This window comes from Miniopterus natalensis, chromosome 21 (genome assembly GCF_054644295.1).
Source record: "Miniopterus natalensis isolate mMinNat1 chromosome 21, mMinNat1.hap1, whole genome shotgun sequence".
NCBI classification, from domain to species: domain Eukaryota; kingdom Metazoa; phylum Chordata; class Mammalia; order Chiroptera; family Miniopteridae; genus Miniopterus; species Miniopterus natalensis.
This window is the reverse complement of record NC_142101.1, coordinates 16,345,257-16,368,185: the sequence shown is the minus strand read 5'-3', so window position 1 is coordinate 16,368,185 and position 22,929 is coordinate 16,345,257. Positions and strand designations below refer to the sequence as shown.

Genomic DNA, 22,929 nt, shown 5'->3' with positions numbered 1-22,929 from the left:
TATTTATAGAGACTGAGTTTATATTCTTATTAAACATGCTGAATGTGCAGAAATAAATTTAGAAGTGATATCAGAATGGTGATTTCATCTTCAAATATATGGATTTATATTATTTATATCTATATCTATGTCTATATTCATATTTGTACTTAAATTTATATTTTCCTGCAGAGAACTATCTAGATCAACCAGTAAAATACGTAAATGGTAGAGAGGTCCTAACAAATTCTAGGTAAATTGCACATTTTTATTTTTTTTCCCTTCTTTAAGCTCTGGAATCTGACCTTCACAAGAAAGATTCCATCGATAGAGAGAAGTAAATGTTTCATTGTCTTTAAAGGCCTTTCTTTAACTTTTGTTTTCGCATTCTGAATTTAACATCTATCTCACACTGAAGAACGGAGGATGCCGCAGAAATTGAATTCCAAGGCCTTAGAATGCCGTCAGCATCCCGGGCAACTCTTATACAGAGGTGTGCTTCTGTGTGAACGCTGGCGATACAGCTTCTCTGGAAAGTTCGTTTTTGTGTGTTTGAAATGCATCAGGGCAGCTTACATTAACATTTTTGATGTAATCTTTCTCTAACCCAGAGAAATCGCGTGTAACACCATCGCTCACACCTCTCCGCTCTTTTATTAAATTAAAATGAAATGCTGATCTAGCTGAATAAAATGACGTGTGTATATCTACGTAAAGATAAAGAAATTGTTTTAGTGTTATATCACAGAAATGCAAATATTCAGAATATGTTCTTATGTATGTGTATATATATGTCTGCATTTGTGTGTGTCTGTGTGCATGCACACATGTGCATGGGTGTGTGACTGCCAGGCATGATTTTATTATTATTAGGTTCAGGTCAATGTTAGAAAAACGATGGAAGACTTGAATGACAATAGAAAGGCAAAGGTCTTTTTTAAACTTCCTAAACGAACCAAGGTATGTTCAGTTACAATACAAGGCTCACTTCATCAGGAAACTTTCCGCTCGTAATATTCTCATATATCAAAATTTCAAATGCATTATGTACACGGCGCATTTCGGGCACTTGATAAATTTTGTCCTTATGTGGCTGTGTTCCCCTCAAAAATGTTGGATGTAATAAATTGCTATAATCAAATCTAATTTCTGAAAAATACCTGTGGGAGTAACAAACAAAAAAGCACGTCTTGTATAAAAAAATGATAAATAACACCGAGGGTAGCTGTTTATTATAGCCAGCTTGGCACTGAATTACAAAATTAAAATTATGTGGCCCTTTATAACTAACGCTAGCAATACACATGATCGGTGGAATTATGTTGACTTATTTTGCATTTCATAGGGACAGTTCAAAGAAATATAATAGAAAAAAAAATATGGAAAGATTTATCACAAAGGACCCTGTAGCCCAGAATATTTTGAAAAAAAAAAATTCCATTTATTTTGGTCTATTAAGAAAACTCGCATGGAAATCATTTGCTTAGAACTCATTAAGTATAAAACATTCTGAAAAAGTGCTAATTTTCTAAAAGAAACATCTATGCGGTAAGCAAATTATATCTCTCTATGACTTATTAGTATGGGACCGTGTGAAGTAGAGCAGCTGGCTGCAGACTCAAGCAACTTCTAAAGGGCTGATTAAACTAAGCTTCCCGGCTGAAGTTTGATAGAGTTATTAATTTAATCATTTTTAGACAGTTAATTTCGTTCAGATTGTTTTTTCTTTTCCAGCCTGCCTTGAGCAGGGAAATCTGCTTTACTCTTCGGTGAAGAAATCACACCGAGGATTTGATTCCAGATGCTAATAGAGATGTGTCTGCAACTCCTGCATTACACGTACCCGTGACATTCGCTTTGCACTTGCACTGGCCTGAATTTGGGTGACAGGTTATATCTCCATCCACTGTCCCTGAGGTATTGCATTTGCAGGGACTACAGCCATCAGGATCCGCCTCTTGCAGGTTGTAGAATCCATCGTGGCACTGATGGCACCGTCTGCCAGAAACACGTCTCTTACAATCACACTGGCCTCCCATCTGGGGAAGAGACAACGTTTTGTAGAATGATGAACGTGTCTGCTTTTAGATAAACTTGCTCATTCGGTACAGGGCAGGGAGGGAGGGGGGAAAAATTTTAAATGTTAAACAGACAAGAAGGTAATATAGTTATTTTTCCCCCTCCTGTCACAAAAACCTAGGAAGCTTCGGCAGGGGGACTGTATGGAACTGAATTAAAATAAACCCCACAGAAGTCAGCAGTAGACGGCTAACGGGGAAACGTGAATTAAGCATCAAGTACCACGCAAAGAAATAAAAATGTGGGCAGGTGGGGACCGAAAATAGAAAGGAGGCAGCAGTTAATTTAGTCTTTACAACTCGGCCTGCTTCTTTCCTCTCCTTTACTGTTCATCCAAACTTGCCTTGTACACACAAGGTGCTTAATGTAAGGAAGGGTCTTCCTACCACAACAGCATCCCAGGGAGCTGTGGAAGGTCACGTTATGTGAGCAACACCTCTGGGCTCCCACCCAATTGCCATCATTGCCCAGCCCCGAGCAGCAGAGAAACGTCGTGTTTCTGAACCGCGTCAGAACTGGAGTATTTATACTACTGAGCATCCGAAGGACTGTTCTAGAGAGAAACTGGTCTTAACAATTTTTTAATAAAAGAGCCTTTGTGAAATTGCTCATTTGCGGCATTCCTGGGGCTTCTACGGAAAGACACATACACACTTATGTGTCACCTGCCTGCCTGTCTGACCGTGACCTTCTGCCTCCCTACAGCACGGCCTCCCTGCCAGGAGCCCGCTCAGCCCCAAGATGTGGCCCTGGGCCTGTCTCCCTATTTCTGGGGCGGATACGATGATGTCTTTCCTTAGGCTCTGCCTCTCTCGAGGAGAAAAGGCCACATTGACCTAACAGGCTACCTTCGGAAGGTACTCGTTCCACTTCAAAAATGGACAAACAAGTGGGCGGCGGGTTCTGCCACACAAATGCCACGCCTTGGAGAAGGCCGGGCGAGGAAGGGACCTGGCCCTGCTTGTGTCCGTCGCAGTGATTGTGATTCCGCTGGTTTATCATCTTGCTCGGCTGTGGGAAATATTCACCCAGGAGGAGAAGCTGCTCCTTGGTGGGAGCCCGAGGTGTCTTGTCTTTGCCATCCTAGGGCGCCTGTCATCTGTCAGGCTGCGGGGTCTCTACAGCCCCCCCCCCCAGAGGGCATTTCCGAGAAGCTGCCGCCCCAACTTGCCCACTGGCATCTCTAGGAGCACGCAGAAAGGAAACATTCTGGAGCAAGCTCAGACGGGACGGGACACATTCTTGCTCAGTCTCCCAAGTGGTCAAGATGCAAGGAGTATAAAGGGGTTCCCTACACGGGCTGTTCCCAGCAGTGGTTACAATTACAGTGCTACGTCTCAAAGGGGATCACTTCATATGGCTTCATCCCCTCTCCAACCCCCCCCCCTTTTCCCCCTGGTTTAGGTCTATTTTGCTCAGAGATCATTAGCTATAACTCATAAGACATGCATGTAATAGATGTCACCATGTTCAACTACAGCGTTTTGTAAATGTCACCTGAATGGCACAACCAATACGGTATGTGGTCTTTATTGTCATTTGCTGCAGAATTAATACAGTGCTTATTAACAAGATGATGCTCGGACTTTATCAGAATGAAGGGTCTCACAGTAGAGTTCTGAGAATACGTCCAGCGTGAATAAATGCATTTTCTGTATCTATAGTTACTGTTGTATAGAAATACGCTTTCAGGAGAGTTAACTCTTTGGGTTTAACTATCTTTTTGTTTGTTTGATTTGGGTTAAAAAGAATTAAAGTTGCTGTGAACTTACACAGGAGGATGCCTGCTTACTACAGAGTTACTTTACTGGACCAGTGAAAATATGCATTCCAAATATTATTAAGAGAAGATGTTCGTCTGAGATGAACTGTCACATGGAGGAAAACCACTGGGCAACTGGAAACAGCTGCGTTGGAGGGGTTATAGAAACAGAAAATTAACTCCAGTGTTGATTGGGCCACTAGACATTTGGGGGTCTGTTTGTTACATCTGTTTAACTTATCCTGACTACTATTAGTAGCGATGCAATGGGCCTCATCTTATATTATTTTACACCTATGAGTTAAATCAGCATCTGGTTACTACCTAACGTCCCTGCCAATGCTACGGTCCCTGCTGAATTTAGCCTTAAGCTCCTGAGGTATTATCACCTGTCCAAGTTTGTATACCCTGGTCCTTGGGATGAACTCATGCCAAAGGAGATGCCAGATGTGTCCAAACGTGTGGAACTCAACTTAGACTGAGCCTGGGAACCTCAGCTCGGTCACAGCTCCGTCCACCTTACCTCCAGGAGTCTGTCACCACCCTGGTTCTTGGATAACTCGTCAGTATGAGCCTTTCTGTCAAGCTCAGATGGAAAGTGGTTTCCTCTTTTCCAATTGACGCACCAGCACCTTTGTTCTTATGCTTCGCAGCTGGGCCTCTACAGTCTCAGGCGGCTCAGTCATTACCAAGCTTGCCAAGAGCAATGTCACCACCCATCTCTCCTTAAGTCTCTGAGTGAGAGACCGTGTGACTTAGGCCCGACTCTTCCCGGCTTTCTTTAAGCTGCAGCTAAACTCCCCACCGTTCAGATCCTTCGCCATCCCCACACTCCTGGCCAATATCCACGCACCACACTATTCAGGGTCGAGCCCCTCGCAGGCCAAAGGAACCTGTACACTGTTTCCATCTCTACGCTCTAATATCTGGCTAACACAAAAGGTGAGGCGATGTATTTTCTGCAAAAATTCACATGGCGACTTCTGGACATGTTGCAGTAACTGATGACAAATACTCAGTTTTGAGCAGATGAACAAGCTTAGGTGAACTGCAGGGAACAGGGCATTATGCAGAGGAAGTGTATTCTGCTCCATTTTCTAATGTATTTTCTCAAAAATTATCACTGTGGCGGAACAATCAATTTTCATGAGTAGGGTCCTAATTCCTTATGGGCCCGACCTGGGACTCCTGCCTTCACTGATGCTTTTCCATTTCCCCTAATTCATTTCAAGCCCTGGTCTTCGGCCTTATTAATCTATTTTTTAATGCCTCCTAACCATTCCTCTCTGTTCTGGCTCCGCTGCAGCAGTCTATTGATGTTTTATTGAGCACTGCAATCAACCATTCTTCTTTCTTTTACATAATTACAACTATATTTTCAGTGTTCAGCCAACTTTCAGGTTCCCTTATTGTTTTTTCTTTCCATTTTTTTTAAAGGAAGTGGCTTAGATTAAACCCTCTAATTTTGAGAACACAGCTTAGGGTACAATTCCACTGTGATGTAACAGAGGCTCAGTGGTGTGTAAAACTTAGAAAACCATTTGATTTTTAGATAGATCTGATGAAGGCACTCAAAGCCCTCCCCTCTGAGATACATAAACAAATAAACGAGTAAATACATGGAAACACTCTTACATAAAATTTAGATTAACCAAAGAACATGTATGCATCGATGCAGAGCCCATGGACACAGACAATAACTTGGTGAAGGCCTGAGGTGGGGAGGGCGTCTGGATGGAGGGAGGCCAGTGGGGGAAAAGATGTGGGACATCCGTAATAGCATCAACAATAAAAAAATAAAAAAAAATTTAAAGTCTATCTGGATGCCCCAAAACTCATCCATGGTAGCCCTAGGGACAAAGGACTCTATATGAAGGACTCCTCAATAATAATAACTCTGCTCTATTTTCTACTCTCCTACTAATAGTAACATTATTTTTGTGCTTTAGATGCTCTATGTGTCTTGACTTTGGCATCCGTATTTTTAGGCTGTAGTGACTCAGAGCATTACTTCACGCCAGCCTCAAGATCCTGGCATTGGCGGGAGGAAACATTACAGCACTTCTAACGCAAGAAAAAGGCGAACGCGCCATATCTTATGGGATTGGACTGAGGGTCAAGTGACAACTGCCCAACGGAAGCTCCCTTCCAGAACCCGGAGAGCACGACACACTCGCTCGGGCCATTTGGGGCTGGCTCGGATCCTAAGTTATTATAGCAAAATGAGGCTTGAACAACTGCCTGATATTCTTGTGTGCTCCCTAATATTATTAAGGACTGTGATTGAGTGAATTTTAGAAATGTCCTTGAGTTCAGTTTTACAGATTGTAACGCTGACAGCGTTGACACCTTTTTTTTAGCATGTGTTGTGATCCCGCAGAAAACAATAAACATCTTTAGAGGCCTTTTGTAGGATTATTTAGGCAAGGTGGACTTGACACTGTGTTTTCACCTGTAATAATAATCTTGGTGTCATACACTTTGTGTCTGCACTTGGAGCGTGAGGAAATCATAAAAATTAAGGTAGAACGTGAATGTGATTTTGAGATGAACAACGTGGAGGCGTTAAATTCGTGAAACGCCTCTGTCATTTCATCTGCATTCAGATTCCTATTTGTAGCTCTCTCTGGCTACATATCGGAGTTCATGAAAATCCTATTTATTTCTGCTATAAAAACGACCAAAAGAGCAATTAGAAAACGGTTTAAAATGTTTTTAAATCAATGGAAAAAATGTTAACATTTTAAAGTATGTCTTGTTTTCCCATTTTCAAACTATTAATTTTGCACATAGAAAATATGGACATATAGAGGCATCTAAGAAAAGCTTTCTCTGTTCCCTTCCCCTACTCCCACTCCTGACACCAAAGTACACGTTCAAATATGCTATTATTTCCTTTTTTTCCTCACTGTTGGATAATACTCCATCGGGTGGATAGGCTACATTTCATTTATCCACTCCTCAGCTGGCTGACACGGGGTTCTCCTGCATTTTTACTATTACGAATAAAGGAGCTATGGGTGTTCAGGAGTAAGGTGGTGTGAAGATATATATTTTCATTTCATCTACATATATACCTAGAAGTGAAAGAACTGAGTCATATGGTAGCTGTTGAACGCAGGACTGTTTTCTGCCTGTAAAAGTGGGTACACATTTTACACTCCCCCAGCTGGCTCTGGGGATACCAGTCACCTCCACACACGCATTAATGCTCCTCATGGTCTATCCTTCTAACGAGTGTGCCCTGACCGGGGATCAAACCCACAACCTTGGCATCCTACCCGGCCAGGGCCCAATGAGCTTTTGAAAAGGGAGCGATGCTTCACCTTCGCTCCTGAGAACTCACCCGGTCGCACAGGAGGCTCCCGTTCCTGGTGCCAACTGGGTCACAGTCGCAGGGCTTGCACACGTCTACGGCTGAAGGATCGGCCCCGACTGGCCGGAAAAAGTAATCCTTACACAGCTCACAGTTCCTTCCTGCGGCGGGGAAAGGTGATGCCTGGTGACTTCCAGTTCATTAAGATCGGCTGCATAATTCAGAATTAAAGACTGTATTCCTTGGAGGGGATTCTATAATTTTCGGGACGTCCGTTTTAATGCACCTTTCATCTCTACCTGCCAATGTAGTGATCCGGAGCATATGAAACAATGAACCTGTTACAAACTGTGTTTTACTTCATTAAACTCCCATCTGCTGTAAACGCCACACCTCCAAAAAGCTGGCCTTTGGAGGGGCCCGGCCATTTGAAAAGAGTTTCTCTCTAAACTTAAAACTTGACTTCTAGGGCCGGACACTTAGTCTAAATGGAATATGAGGGATTTCCGTCTGCACAGTGGAGGATGGTGGTCCAGTCAGAAGAGACTATGTATGTAGTGCTAGAAATATTTTCCAGAACTAAACCTGGTAAAATAAGAGACTGCTCTTAATATAATTCATCACAGTTAATGCAAATGCTTCCGTTAGTGCTTATGGCTATGATTTTTCATTGCAAATATCAATAGAAATTTATTATATTTAGGCATAACAAATAAATTCATATTAAATATTAGAATAGTCTGACATTTTAGAAATATCAGGTAATTCCTATAGCTTGCAATTTACTAATACACACACACACACACCCCTAACCTACAGGCGGTTTCTAAAGTAAATATAAATACTATATAGAACTATTGAAATATAACAAGGCAATCAACTTCCCCTTTAAACATGCATCTTCCTCAAATACTGCTCTAGTTGGCCCAATATTAGAAGACTATAAAAATAATCAGTGAAAATTCACATCCTGATGGATATTGGCTATGGTCTTAAAATTAAATGGGTTCTTAGTATTTATAGACTATGTCCACGTACATATGCTGATGACTCTCAATTTCTGATCTCCAGTCTAGAAATAGCCCCTTTATTTGCCACTGCATGGACACGGACGGGGTGATTTCCATGCCCCAAGCACCGTGCTAAGAGCTGAGAAGGGTTTCGTTACCTGTGGTGTTGTGCTCGCAGCCGTCGCAGACCCCCCCGCCCCCTGCAAGGTGCTCGGCGGGAGCGGGGTCCACGGAGCTGTCGTAGTGGCAGCTTCTCGCGTGGCCATTGCACCGACAGGGCCTGCAGGCGAAGGCGTGCGCTGGGTCGCCCGGGCGGAAGGGCTTGTCGTTGTAGAGGGGCAGGCAACGCTCACACTGGAACGACAGGTCATCTCAGAACAGCAAGTCCACACACGGCCGTGGCTATTTTTTTAATTTACAGATCGGGCCCTTTGACTAGACAGAATATCATCACAGTGAAAAGCCAGCAACTGTTCTCACCGCTTGGTAGTTCCCAAACCACTCCATGATGTCAGTGGCGAATTCTCTTCTATTGTAGAAATTTAAAAAGTCAGGACTTGCCCGGCCAGTGTGGCTCAGCGGTTGAGCGTTGGCCTAGGATCCGGGAGATCACGGTTCATTGGATTCCCGGTCAGGGCACAGGCCAGGGTAGGGGGCTCAATCCCCAGCAGGGGGCATGCAAGAGGCAATGACTCTCATCATTGGTGTTTCCATCTCTCCCTCTCCCCTCCTCTCTCTGAAATCAATAAAGATATGTTTAAAAACAAAAGTCAGGACTTTGTCTTTGGAGCATTGATATAGTAGTTAGTCCAGAAAGGAGAGGGGCAGAGAGAGAGAAACATCAATGATGAGAGGGTCATGGATCGGCTGCCTCCTGCAGGCCCCCTGCTGGGGATCGAGCCCGCAACACGGGCTTGTGCCCTGAATGGGAATTGAACGAACCATGATCTCCTGGATCCTAGGTCGATGCTCAACCGCTGAGCCACACCGGCTGGGCTTGCCATGTCTCTTTTATAACGGCTTTTGGGGTCCCAATAAGGATAACATCTTAAAAGAGTTTTCAGTTTTTTCGATCACAAGCATAAAGCGAACAAAAATGTTGTCTTCCCGCAAATATCAAAGGCAAGCTTTGGCTGGGTCCGCGCCTCCGGCTCAGGTAGGCGCCGTCCCAAACGCAAACAGCCAGCAGTTGCTTCGCAGAAGACAAACTGCATCTGTAATCGGTGTGACAGGACCGCGGTTTCCATGTCATCACTCCCACCAACTTTCATGCAGGAAAGTGTAACTCGAAATACAAAACCAGCATCATAGCACCCTCTGATGAGCAAGGGCATCAATAAGAATACTTGGAAATGCAGTAAAAAAAAAAAAAAAAAAAATAGGCTTTGGGCAAAATTTTGCATTTGGCCCAAGTTTTGCCATGGAACAGGACTTTTATAAAAATTGGGAATGAGATTAATTGCATGGCTAATGGGCCCGGGGGAGAGAATCTGATGAGCCCGTGTCTCTCCCTCACAGCCAGGAAGTCAGGGAGTGAGTCTGCCTCTTGTCTCCCATTTGCCCAACTGGAACCTATCTGTCCCCCAACTTGGGGCTACAAGACGTGCATCCTAATGATACCTGATGGCCCCCAGGAAGTAAGTGTTGGCTAGGGCCTCCGCCTCGGCAGCTGTAGCGACATTGGATCAACATTAACCAGAAATGAACTTTGATCACAAACGGCTCCTTGCTCCACTCTATCGGCCGTATCCTCTAGATCAGACCCTGGACCCGTGCGCCTATGATCGCAGAATTGGTTATTAATGGTTATAAATAATAGATTGCATGGGAGCAGCCTGATAAACCGCTGGTGTCCCTTGAACTGAAGGCCAACACCTGTGTTGGGCTCCCCCCTCCCCCAGTCCCTCTCCCCGACCTTGTAATTTCCAGATTTGGAACGTGGATTATGTGCCAGGCTTTCTGTTGGGCATTATTGACATGTTATCACCTATCTTTAGATTATTTAGAGTCAAAAAAATAATAATTAAGACCCTGGATTAAGTTGTTTTCTTTTTAGAGCTGAAGAGACTGAGCTTCGCAGAGGTGAAGTGGCCTCGGGGATCTGCTGCTGAGTGACGTTGTTCATATGAACCTCTTTATTACCCAGTCGCTAATCTAGTAATAAGTAGGCGGCGATGTCTTCTGAGGGTTCAGCAAGGGACAGACACCCTGCTAAGTACGTGGTCTTTACAATAACCCTGCGAGCCAGGTATTATTACCCCCATGTAACTTAGGAGAAAAACAGGCTTAATGGGATAGAATTAATTATCTAAGAACACAGAGACAGCACATCGAGGAACAGAAATTAGATATGGGAAACTATATGACCCGAAGCCTAGGAGATTCAATAAAATAACCCATTTCAAATGCTTACTATAGCTCCGGGCACATAGATAGTACACATCTCATGTTACTTTTCACAATTAGTGGAAGCACCAGTAATTAAACTAACGTATCTGACTTCAATCCTATGCCCAATCTCTAGCTTTTGATTACGTAAAATAAATTTGACTTACAAATGATTGATGGCGAGAGAAAACTTGCAGAGGTCAATCCCCCCACGTTAAGACCCATCGTTGATAATATTCTAATGACTGGGAGGTTTTTCTTCTAGAAACTGAGTTTCATTTTTCTATTTGGAATTGTTTTATCGCAAGTCATCTAAGAACAGCCAATTCTGAAGTCTCTGCATAAACATCACCCCGTGTAGTAATTGCTCCCTCTGTGACCCCTCTCTTAAATTTCCTCGACAGTGACTTCTTTGAATATTAATGTCTCCATTGCATGGGACTTTTTCTGTTAACAGCTTAGCAAGTGTCTATTAAGCTCCTACTGTGTGGGTGACACAAAAAGTGTAAAAAGTCAATAACTTGCATTTTCCAGAAGACGCATGTATGATAGGAGCGAGGTCTAGGTATTAATAGTGTTAGCGGAGAGGAGAAGGGAGGTGGCTATCTCAGCCCAGAGAGTTGATAAGTTGTGTGTTTCTAAAAATCTATCCATTTCTTCTACGTTTATCTAGTTTGTTGACATCTAAGATTTTTTATAACAGTACAAGTTGAATGCCCCAAAGGGAATGGTTTGAATATCATACAAATATATGTTAATATAAATGTAGAGATATCCATAATGTAGCTGGAATTTAAAAACCAAGTGAAATCGATATGTAGAGTGTAATCCTGTTTTCCAGATAAAGGTAGATTCATCTACGGATACGGAAATGGAGCTACAACTTTAAGATAGAGATGGTATAGATTTACGTAGAATAACAATAATAAAAGATCTGAAAGGATATTAACTAAAGAGTGTTTGCCGAGATTACCTACGGGTGCTGGAGTTACAGATGACTTTGACTTTTTATGACTTTAGTTTTTCTACGGTGTACATTTATTACTAACGTGTTAAAAGCCGAGGGCAAATAAAATAGAACTGCAAGGGTGATTATAAGAAAACTATACATCAACTGCATCATTTGTATGTAGCATTTCACTAAGAAAACTAAGAAAATCAAAATGTTTGTTTTAAAGTATATACAGATCAGTAAGATACTACGGAGAAAATAATTTTCTCTTGGGGCAAAATGTAGGCTGAGGGTTTATGCATTACCAGTAAACAGAGTATGATTTTTAAAAGATAAAAAAATTCAAACAATGAGATTAATATACAGAAGCAAGGATTTTGAGGGATGACAGACTAAATTTGTTATGAAATTTGACTTAATGCGTACAGACCTAAATGACGCAGTGACATATCTTTGCTTTTGATCTTAAGCATGATGCTGTTATTATCATTTTCATAGTTTACAAAGACTGCAAAAGGGAAGGAATGCTTTGTAGTCTATTATTTGATTACAAAATTAATGAAACTTTAGCAGAACACTCTCCAGGTCCATCCGCGCCGTCACAAATAAAACCAGCCAGTCAGAGAAAGGCAGGGACCATATCATTTCACTTATGTGTGGAATCTAATGAACAAAATAAACTCACAAACAAAATAGAAACAGACTCATAGATGCTGAGAACAGACTGGCAGCTGTCAGAGGGGAGGGGGGAAGGGCTGGGTGAAAAAGTGAAGGGATTAAGCCCAAAACAACAACTCATAGACCCAGACTACAGGATGGTGATGACCTGAGGGAAAGGGCAGGTGGCAGGAGGTAGGAGAGGGCACAGGGAGTGTAAATGGTGATGGAAGGAGGCTGAACGTGGGTAGTGACGATATATTATAGAAACTGTACACCTGAAGCCTGTAGAATCTTATTAACCAATGTCATCCCAATACATTCAATAATTTGTTTTTTTTTAAAAAGAGGTCTCATCCACCTGACTACAGGAGAAAGGTAACTTACGGTTGTTCCTCCAAAAAAAGTAATGCTTTTTTAAAAACTGATTTCAGAGAGAGGAAGGGAGAGAGACAGCGATCTGTTTCACAGTGAGATTACAAAATGCTTACTTTTTAGAGATCACTACAGTATGACCTACTGAGCTAAAAAAGGCCCTTTGTTCCACGGTCCCCCAGGGGCCTAAATGAATTAGGGATCTTAGGAAAGTCTGCAAATCGCTCCTTTCTCATCAGGAGCTGCCAGACCAGGAGGTTGGAAACCTCGAGAACCTAAATCTCTAAGGATCACCATTGTCCTCAGGCTCCGCTCACAGTCCAGAGCTTCCTCCTGCCTTCGGAGGCAGCAGTTCCCTTGTTATTCAAATGGTGCCGTCTTAGCGCAATTTCTTTCCTGCGCTAGGTGGACAAGTCATCTCTACAGACATAAATACCCCACTGCGCTCATGGAACTATTTCTTCCCATGCACGTTTCCCCACGTGGCCCAATGGCTCCAATCACAAAGCCATCGTTAGACAAACTAGATAATTTATGATCAATGACAGATGGGGGGGGGTGCAGAGGGGGGAGGGAAGTGGAAGTAAAACTTCCAACAGCAAAGAGAATCCAGACAGAAAATTACTCAGCGCTCTGCCCATGATAGGTGATCAATGCACGTGTGATGAATGCCTGGATGAGTGACCTAATAGACTGTTTGCATTTATGACAGGCTGGGGGGCTGTCCCTTCGTGTGTCTGGTGTGTAATTGAACAGTAGCATTAAAGATTTGAAGGTAAGTGCAATATTCTCCTGCAGGTTGTTACCTGTGGGTGACTGTGTCACCTCAATTAGCAAATGCAAAACAATTACCAGGCTTCCCCATTGAGAAGACAGAAATGCTCCTGCACTTACCCCTCAGTGACAGATTCCTCTCTCAGCAATTATCCTTCCCCTGGTGAGAAATTCTCATGCGATTAAAGTGTCCACAGGAAATATGTACTTAACCTGCTCTCTAGGCGCTGGAATTGATAAGCGTAAATTAAATAACTACTGATACTACCGGGACAATGCCGACCCGATATTGGTGACAGTAGTGACCATGAACACTGACCTACCGATCACACGCAGCCTGTCTGACGCTTCGGCTATCCTATGTCGTGGCTACTTCTAGAAACTTTCTAGTTCATGCAATGCCTTGTCGGGACCTCTACGGGCCAAGCACAATGGAAGGTTGGAAAAACGCCCAATAAAACACATTTTAATAACGTGAAAAAAAATCTGTATTTGGAAAAACATAGAGACTGTGAGTTGAATTATTTGGGCTTCGGTTTCACACGTTGTCTACAGAGACATATAACTGTCAGTCTATGTAGTTTTCAGCACATAGACAGGATGGCTTGTGACTGCAGACCAGCTACGCCTAGAGGTTGAATGAGACAGAACCACTGAAATGATGGGCCCTGGAATCTCCTTCTCTAATTCTGAAAGCGCCTGCTAGTGCTTCTGTCCCGGGAGAGAGCCACCCCCATGAAGCGCCTCGATTTAGCTCCACCCCACATGTCCCTGGTGCTTTCTGAGCTGCTGCTCCTGCACTGCAGATTTGTAGTATAATTTGAAATATGGGAATGTGATACCTCCCACCTGGTTCTTTCTCAAGGTTTCTTTGCCTATTTTTTGGGGGGGGTGTCCATATAAATTTTAGGATTAATGTTCTAGTTCTGAGAGAATGCCATTGGTATTTAACAGGGGTTGCACTGAATCTTTATATTGCTTTAGATAGTAAGGATATTTTAACAATATCAGTCCTTCCAACCCATGAGGATGGTGTATATATCCTTCTATTTGTATCTTCTTTAATTTCTTTCTTTAATGTCTTGAAGTTTTCTGAATACCGGTCTTTCACCTCTTTGGTGACATTTATTCTTAGGTATTTTTTGTTTTTACTGATAGTCTAGCTACACAAAATATTCTAGGTGTGTTGGTTACTTTCTTTCTGAACTTAAAAGGTAATATTTCACTGTCTTCCGCCTTCCCTTGTGACTTGAGAAATCTAAAGTCACTATATCTTAAAATTTTGTGTCTATTAATCATTTGGCTTTTTCTCTCTCTCTGGCTACTTTTAGGATCTACTCTTGGTCTTTGGTGATCAGAAGAATTGTTATATCTTACCTATGTATGTATGTGTTTTTTCTCAGTCTATGCAGAATTCCAAAGAACAATGTCATTCCTCAACTCTGGAAAATTCTTTACCTTTATCCCTTTAAATATGGTTTTTCATTATTGTTTTTCTATTTTCATAAATTCTATTTGTTCCTTCTATAAATCTTTCTCAATATATCCCCATGCTCTTAACCTCTCTTTTGTGTTTTTAACTTACATTTTAAATGCATTTATGCACATATCTATCTCAGGGAAATTACTAGTGCAAGTGTTTTTCCAAAGATTAATAATATCACCATGTGTCAGAGAGTAAATGAAATGCTTGACCTTGACTCACTAAATGTCCATCTAATGTAGAATCTATAATATGAACTGCCTGAATGATAGTTCATAAAATGAATTCATCAGTATTACACAAATTGTAACATAAAATGAAGTACATTGAGAGTAAAATCTGCGAGCAAAGAGAAAACACAAGTGGCAAAACTCGATGTGTAGTAAAACCTGACACGAGTTAGTCACGATGACTCACACTTTTAGACTCGTGCTCTAAAGGACCATAGTCTTTAAAATAACAGGAAACATTCATTTACATAGTAAGCATTGTAGCCTGTGACGTTCCACCATCAAATTATTGAATGGTAGGCAGGCTTATTAGATAAAATGTTTTAAGCTGGCTCTGCCATTTATAATACTAACAAAGATGCATATTGATAGTTTGATTGTAGTTAATTCATAAAAGCCATGATAAATGCTATAAAAGGGTCACAAATCAGAGCCAAAGAATAAGAGAAGTATTCACGGTTACTAATAAATTGCTCTGTGAGCGCTTGGCCAGCCTTGCAGGTAATGATGTCACGAAATGATGAAAGAATCGCTAAGTAGCCAGCGAAGTGCCAGTGCTTGGCTGAGGTACCGGTCATTGCATCATTCTTGGCTTAGGGCCTCTGAAAGGTGAATGTAGCTCTTAAAAGAAAATGAAAAATCCTACCGATGCAGTTTCAACTGAAACACCCTTCTTAAAGTTAGAGTCTATCAACACCTGAACTCTCAGAATAGGTAAGGAAAGTACTAGTTAAAAGAACAGGTATATTGTCGATATGCACCCACACTAGTTGACATACACAATACACACCCACGCTTCCATTTCCTAGGCTGTGGTCTGTATCTATGAGCTTAACACATACTTTCTGATAGTTATAATGGACTTTCTGAGCGGGTGGATCATAGGTACTATAGTGCAATAAAGCTACTAGCACAACTAGTTATGAAATGATCTAAAAAAGAGCAAGGGAAGTAGAGGGGAGGGATTTAGAAGCTTATGTACCAGCAGAATACATATTGAATAACCCCATGGTATGAAATCTTGTAACTAGCTATAGTGATGGAAAACCTGTGGTTCCCCTGGACTGAGGGTTGAGGGGAAGGAAGCACTGGCAGGGAAGGGGTACAGGAGGATGTCTGGGGAAAGGGGGGCATTCTATGTCTTGTTTAGGATGGTGGTTACACAAGACTATACATTGGCCAAAACTCACCAAACTACACATTTTCAATAGGTGCATCTTACCGTATGCAAATCATGCTTCAGGAAAGTTGGTTTACAAAGTAGTTTTATAAGATGCTACCATGGGTCAAATTGGGAAAGAGACACAAGAAAAATCTCTTTTGCATTATTTCTCACAACTGGCTATGAATTTGCAATTATCTCAATATAAAAATGTACTTAAAGTTTATAATAGATGTATACAAGAAACAGTGATCATGTGTCATCCAGAAATTTAATTTAATCATATAAAAGGAGCGTATGGTTCCTATCAAATGATTCATCCAAGTTCAATACCATGTCATACTGAATTCTACCTGGAAACATCCAACTTTGCTTGAAAGTTACTAAACAGTATCTAGTCTTTTGGAATTTGTTTTGTTCTAAATTAATCCTAAAATGGCACCAGCCAATACTCTAAAATTATTCTCTATTCATGAAACATGCCATTATTGTATATGGTGTGCATCTCACATTAAAATCAAGGCCTTGAGTAAAGTCCTAAAAAAAAGTATGTGTGGCTTGAGGTTTATCTCAGGATCAGAGGTAATAAGAATTTTTTGACTTGTTTTGGGGTACTTGTTAGTTTTTTGGTTTTTTTTAATTTTATGAATGATGGAAGACATGGGATATACCAATGGGGCTATGAAACACACAGTTGGTTACTATTCTCAGAATAAGTAACCATGTGTTCTGGTTACTAGTATAAGCTTCAAGCTATTACTAAGTTTTGCTTTTAAAAGTGCACAGACTCCAATGCCTCTGAAGGCCAGGCTGTTGACATAACTGAGGCCACCCCGATATAAAGCTAAGGGTCGTAGGGAAAGGGCTGCCAAAACTGAACAGAGCTCCTGCTCTAAAGGGGAACCAGTTACCCTGAGTTAGCCAGTTGTCGCCATGGGGGATCGTGGACATAGTGGGAGACTATTTTCTGATCAAGAGAAGCCACAGATTGAGAGAGAGACAGACAGAAGTGAATTCTCTTCTTGAAAATTAAACCAAAAATCTGTTTAAACACTGTCCCCACCTGTGACCACCAGTTTGCGACATCAACTTTATAAACAGGTAAAGAAGGCTTCATGCAGAACATTCCCTAGACCGGCTCTGTCCGTGAACTTGCTTTTGGGTCCACAGTCCCACCGCCTTCTCCCAGCGCCACTCATTCCCACTTGGGCTGAAATCCCTTCCTCGCAGGCCTGCCAATCGCCGGGAACTGGCACATTCTCAAGGCTTACGTTTCCCTGCTTGTGCCAAATGGCTGTAAAGTAATTCACAAAAGCCCTGTTTATTGAGCAATATTATTAATGGCTGGCATAATGCTGTGAAATTGAAGACATTCTTTCTGGATTACGTCCAGATCTTTAAAAAGAGCACTGGTTCCAAGAGGAAATGAATGGCTTATCCTAAAACATTCTTCTAAAAGGATGGGACAGTGTGAAAAGCGCTCGAATGAGTATATTTCCAAACTGTGGCAAGGCAACTTTTCCATGTACATTAAGCCCCACGCGTATTAAAATCCTTTGAATGATAACAAAAGGAGAATTGCCATGCGTATGCACGTTTTATAAAATCATTTTTCATTTTCAACACCTTGTTGAAAATACAGGGCTGAGAAATCACTCAACTTAACAGTCTATTGACTTTCTCTCCCTTCAGCTGCATTTGCCAAATTTTGCTAAAGTGGAAGCTATTTGTTGCTTTTATATTTACGGCTAAATTCATAAGTTATCAAAATATGTCAAACAGGACAATAACAGCAACAAAAAGTCAACTTTTTTATTTTCAAGAGGCACTTAATGTCTAAATAAGAAGCATTAAGCTGTGTTTGACGCCTAAATTATAGTTAATTATTTCACTAGTTTATAACCTAACAGCCACCACCTGAGACCGGGCCTGAAACTCCCAACGTGACTTTTGAAGCCAATCATGAGCTGGGAGACATTTTATGGCTCTATTTTTAAGGGGAACCATGAAATCATCCAAGAATCATAAAATATTAATCACGTCAATGCGAGCGATTCGAGAGAGAGAGAAGAGATAACACGGATGGAGCACCAAGAGGAAGAGGGGGAAGGGGGGCTGGGCCGGGGGGGGGGGGAACTAATGAGTCAAAACAGAACAGAGAAGCCCAGAAAACAACGTATCACATCAAACTAGGAGCCAGTTTTAAAATGTATTTTTAATTACAGTGGGCATATAATATTTTATCCGTTTCAGGTGTACAACTTAGGACTTAGGCATATAACTTAGGACGTGATCACCCCGGTAAGTCCAGTACTCACTGACTCTATATGAAGTTATTATGATATTCTTGACTATATTCCTATGCTATACTTTATATCTTGTGACTCTTTATAATGGGCAACTTGTACTTTTTAATCCCTTCTCCCTTTTTACTTATTCCCCCCAAGCCTCCTCTCCCCTGGAAAACATCAATCCGTTCTCTGTATCTATGAGCTTGTTTTCTTGATCCCAAATCTAAGTGAAGTCACACGATATCTGTCTGTCTCTGTCTGACTTACTTCACTTAGCATAACACGCTCGAAGTCTATCCATGTTGTCACGAATGCCAAGTTTCTGTTCTTTTACATGGCTGAGTAATATTCCATCGTGCATTTGCACCGCTGCTTTATTTACCTATCTATCGAAGGGCACTTAGGCCACTTCCATATCCTGGCTGTTGCAAAGACTGCAACAGTGGACACAGGGGTGCAAATATCTTTCCAAAAGAGCGTTTGTATGTCTTCAGATAGATACCTGGAATTGAATTTGCTGGGCCACAGGGTAGGCCTATTTTTAATTTTTTGAGAAACCGCCACACTGTTTTTCTATAGTTGTTGGACCACTTACAATCCCACCAGCAGTGCACATGGGTTCCTTTCTCTCCAGTTTCTGGTCAATACTTGTTTTTGTTGATTTATGGACGACAGTCATTGAGACAGGCGCGAGGGGATATCTCACTCTGGTCCTAATTTGATTTTGCTGATGATTAGTGATGTTGAGCATCTTTTCACATGTCTTTTGGCCATCTGTGTGTCCTCTTTGGAGAAGTGTCTGTTTAGGTCCTCTGCCCAAGGTTTAATCACACTGTTCGTTATTTTTGGTGTTAACTTTTGTGAGTTCCTTATATATTTTGGGGGTATTAACCCCTTATCCGATATATCATTGGCTAATATATTCTCCTACTAGGTAGGTTGTCTTTTCATTTTGTTGATGGTTTTCCTCACTGTGCAAAACCTTTTTAGTGTGACGGAGCCCCATTTACTAATTTTTCTCTTTTGTTTCCCTCGCCTGAGGAAATATATCCAAAGGATATGGCCAAGAGTGACATCCAATAGTGTAATGCCTATGTTTTCTTCTAGAAGATTTTTCTTATATCAGCAATGAATTAAATTTGAGTGATACAAATACATAAAGATCTCTCTGCATCGAAAGACTTTTTATATAAAACCTTTGTATAAATACCCTTTCTATGTAGTGATCAGACTCCCCCCATTTTTAGGGCCATCCATCCAGACACCTTAAAATACTAGTGGTTTTACAAACTATGAAAATGCTGATGAAACAAAGGGGGGGGGACCCTCTCGGTTCAGTTTTAGTAGTTATTTCTCTAAGTTTATTTTTTTTAATGAAATTTTCAACATTATTGAGGGCTTTTAATGTTTTCTATCAATTATTTTTTGGAATAACTGACATTTTAGGTTCTTATCGATTTATTTTCATTCATAACCAGAAGATAGACCAAAATTAAGTTTAAAGCACTTACAGTCACCATTTCTCTCGCCCCCTGCTTTTGAGATTTCCATGCATGAAACAGAGAACTCACGTGAAGTCCCTCTGTGAAGCTTTCCCGGGAGCAGAGGCATTGGTAGGGCTGGCTTGTCGTGTCACAGTTATCGGCGTGACCATAGCACTGACATCTGTGAACAAGAGCATCGGTCAGGCAGTTCCTGAGAAATGTCAGCTCAACTGCAGACACACTTAAGGACCTAGGTACAGGGTGTCCCAAAAAAATGCATACACACGCTTATAGCTCAACGGATGTTTCGTTTCAGATTCATCCCACTGGAATTAATAATTATTCCAAGTGTGTATACATTTCTTGGGGACACCCTGTATATATCCACTGTGTGACTTCAACAAGGGAGGTGAGTGTGTTCATCAACACAAAATTGATTTCTCTTTAGCCACGAGGCTATTCATGGGAAATTTTAAATTAATCCTGAGTACTGAAAGGAATGTCATCAACACCAAAAATACACTGATGGCGAAGGTAGCTGTCAAGCCTACCTGGGCTGTTTACACCTACGCCCACCACGTGGCACACTTGCCAAGAGAGAAGACATTTAATAGGACTATTCAAAACTTACAGTTAGGACTACAGAGTTTAGAATAAACTGGAGGTTGAAGTGAACAAACTTTAATTATTTTTGTTTTTCCATCCCCAAATTAGATGGTTGTTTAATAGCATTATTTTTTTTTCATCATGACTTATCAAATAATGTGTATAGATTGGTATTCTGGTCTGGTTTGAAAGATGTACTTTCTTTACAGGGCACAGCGTGCTTCTAGCTGAACCCACTCTAAATGTAGTCTATATACTCACAATTTCTATTCTAGACGGTATGCCACCTGGGAGCTCGTCAGCTATCCATTTATTTAAATATCATCAGCCTACTTTTCAACTATGGTCAGGTATTATAAATTACTTAAGGCATATGAGATGGAAAACAAATATGCTTCATAAAATTGTGAATTCAGAGAGACCACGCCCAGTACTTACAGACTACCTGGTACCACTATTTTAACTCCAAGTCAAACTCCTTCCCTTCGATTTCTAGAATATCTGAAAATTACATTCCAATCAAAGTATTTGATAAATTATTTGTCTTAGATCCAGGTGATCATAACTTCTAAACCCAACAGCTTTGAAAATTGAAGAGCTTATATACATATATGCATAACCCGCGGACACAGACAATAGTGCAGTGAAGCCTGGAGAGGGGACAGGAGCGGGGTGGAGGGGGGAAGTGGGGGGAAAAGGGGACATCTGTAATACCTTCAACAATAAAGATAAATTTAAAAAATAAGAAAAATGGTTCTATTATAATAGGATCTTATCGATAGAAAAGACTCACAAATCTCCCCCAGAAATCATAAGAGTAGGAAACCATTTCGGTACCTGAAGCTTGGAATCCGGCTTGCTCTAAAATCTTAATAGAGTTGTTATTTTTTTAAATATGTCTTTGTTGATTTCAGAGAGAGGAAGGGAGAGAGAGAAACATCAATGATGAGAGAGTCATTGATCAGCTGCCTCCTGCACACCCCCGACTGGGGATCGAGCCCACAACCCGGGCCTGTGTCCTGACCTGACCCATAATCGAACCTCGATCTCCTGGATCATGAGTCGATGCTCAACTGCTGAGCCACGCTGGCTGGGCTTAAATTATATAGTTTTAAGTAAGTATGACAAAAACCTTGAAAACAAAATTCATAGTGAAAGCAAAGGAAAGCCTACCTCCCGGTGATGGTGATTTCACTGATGGCGTAGTGTCTGTGTCCGGGGCTGGTGGGAGCCTCGGTCGTGTAGTACTGGCCCTGGAAATGAAGCCTTACTTGCGTGGCTTTTACAAACTCTTGAAGAGATGGGGTATTATAGAAATCATTGTATCCAGGCCGGTGACTTGGTCCGGGCGTTAGGACACTGAATGTGACGTTGCCATGGAAATACGGAGTAAAACTGTTGATGAGAGACATTTGAAACCATGAGAAGCTGGTCATACTTTTGAAAAACAAATCAGAACACCGTATTCGTAACAGCTTAAATTCTTCAATCTGGGGGAAAACGGTCCATATATTTCATACGTAAACAATACAGGATCATCGCAGAAAAGTATCGTAAAACATTTCCTTGAGGACATAGTAAAAATCCTATTGATCTAGATAGAACCTGCCAAGCAACCTGAAAGCCAGATTATAAAGCACAGATGAGACTGAAAGTAAGCGATACTCTAAGGTCTTTACAGGAACTTTAGAAATGATTTTAAACCCCATTTAGGGAGGAAGCCTAGAAGAATCCACCTCAAGAGAGTTGGCGGTGAAGGGAAGTCTCTACTAGCCTGCGGGTTAGTTACCTGAGGGTTACTACTACCCCATAATCCATGAACATTAACTCCCAAATGCCTCCAGAGATCCCTGTTTCAAAAACATTCCTACTTGGAAAGCTGAAGACAGTTGACAGAATCAGGATTCTCCAAATCTCCGTTGTCTTTCATTCCAAAAACACTGCAATTTCTAGCAAAATATTGCCAGTCTTCCCAGTCCAGGCTGTCTTCTTTCTTCCTCTGTATCTTTATCGCTGTTGGTTGTGAACTAAAAAACTGGATAATGACATAAAACACCTGGAAATAAGTAAATTAGGTATTGTCATTGACGTTTTTTTAAGTTTAACCCATCAGTAAAAATCAAACCATGGAACTGCTGGATGCCAACAGAGTGCCTTCCTTCCTCAGCATAACTGTCAATTATTTATTAGATATTCGGAAAAGTCACAGACCTATGGTGAAAGCCACACAATCTCTCGTTGCATAGCTATGCCTCTTCTCAAGGAGTTTATAAATTAAAGCGGAAATCAATATTAAGTTTGATATAAAGGCATGGAAAAAACAACATTACTTCCATGAAATAATCGTTATATGTTCCTCTTAAGTAGTTACTTAAAATAAG

The 22,929-nt window shown here is 41.3% G+C and overlaps 1 protein-coding gene across 1 annotated transcript in view; it reads right to left on the bottom strand.

The window, feature by feature from the left end:
* Positions 1–22,929, bottom strand: part of USH2A (usherin) — a 301,382-nt gene that overhangs the window by 252,259 nt on the left and 26,194 nt on the right. The window contains exons 6-11 of the mRNA XM_087829032.1: positions 22,420–22,604; positions 21,722–21,943; positions 20,030–20,123; positions 8,305–8,500; positions 7,167–7,297; positions 1,823–2,018 (exon numbers count right to left, since the gene is read on the bottom strand). Coding sequence (XP_087685158.1) covers positions 1,823–2,018; positions 7,167–7,297; positions 8,305–8,500; positions 20,030–20,123; positions 21,722–21,943; positions 22,420–22,604 — 1,024 coding nt within the window. The remainder of the gene's footprint in view (positions 1–1,822; positions 2,019–7,166; positions 7,298–8,304; positions 8,501–20,029; positions 20,124–21,721; positions 21,944–22,419; positions 22,605–22,929) is intronic.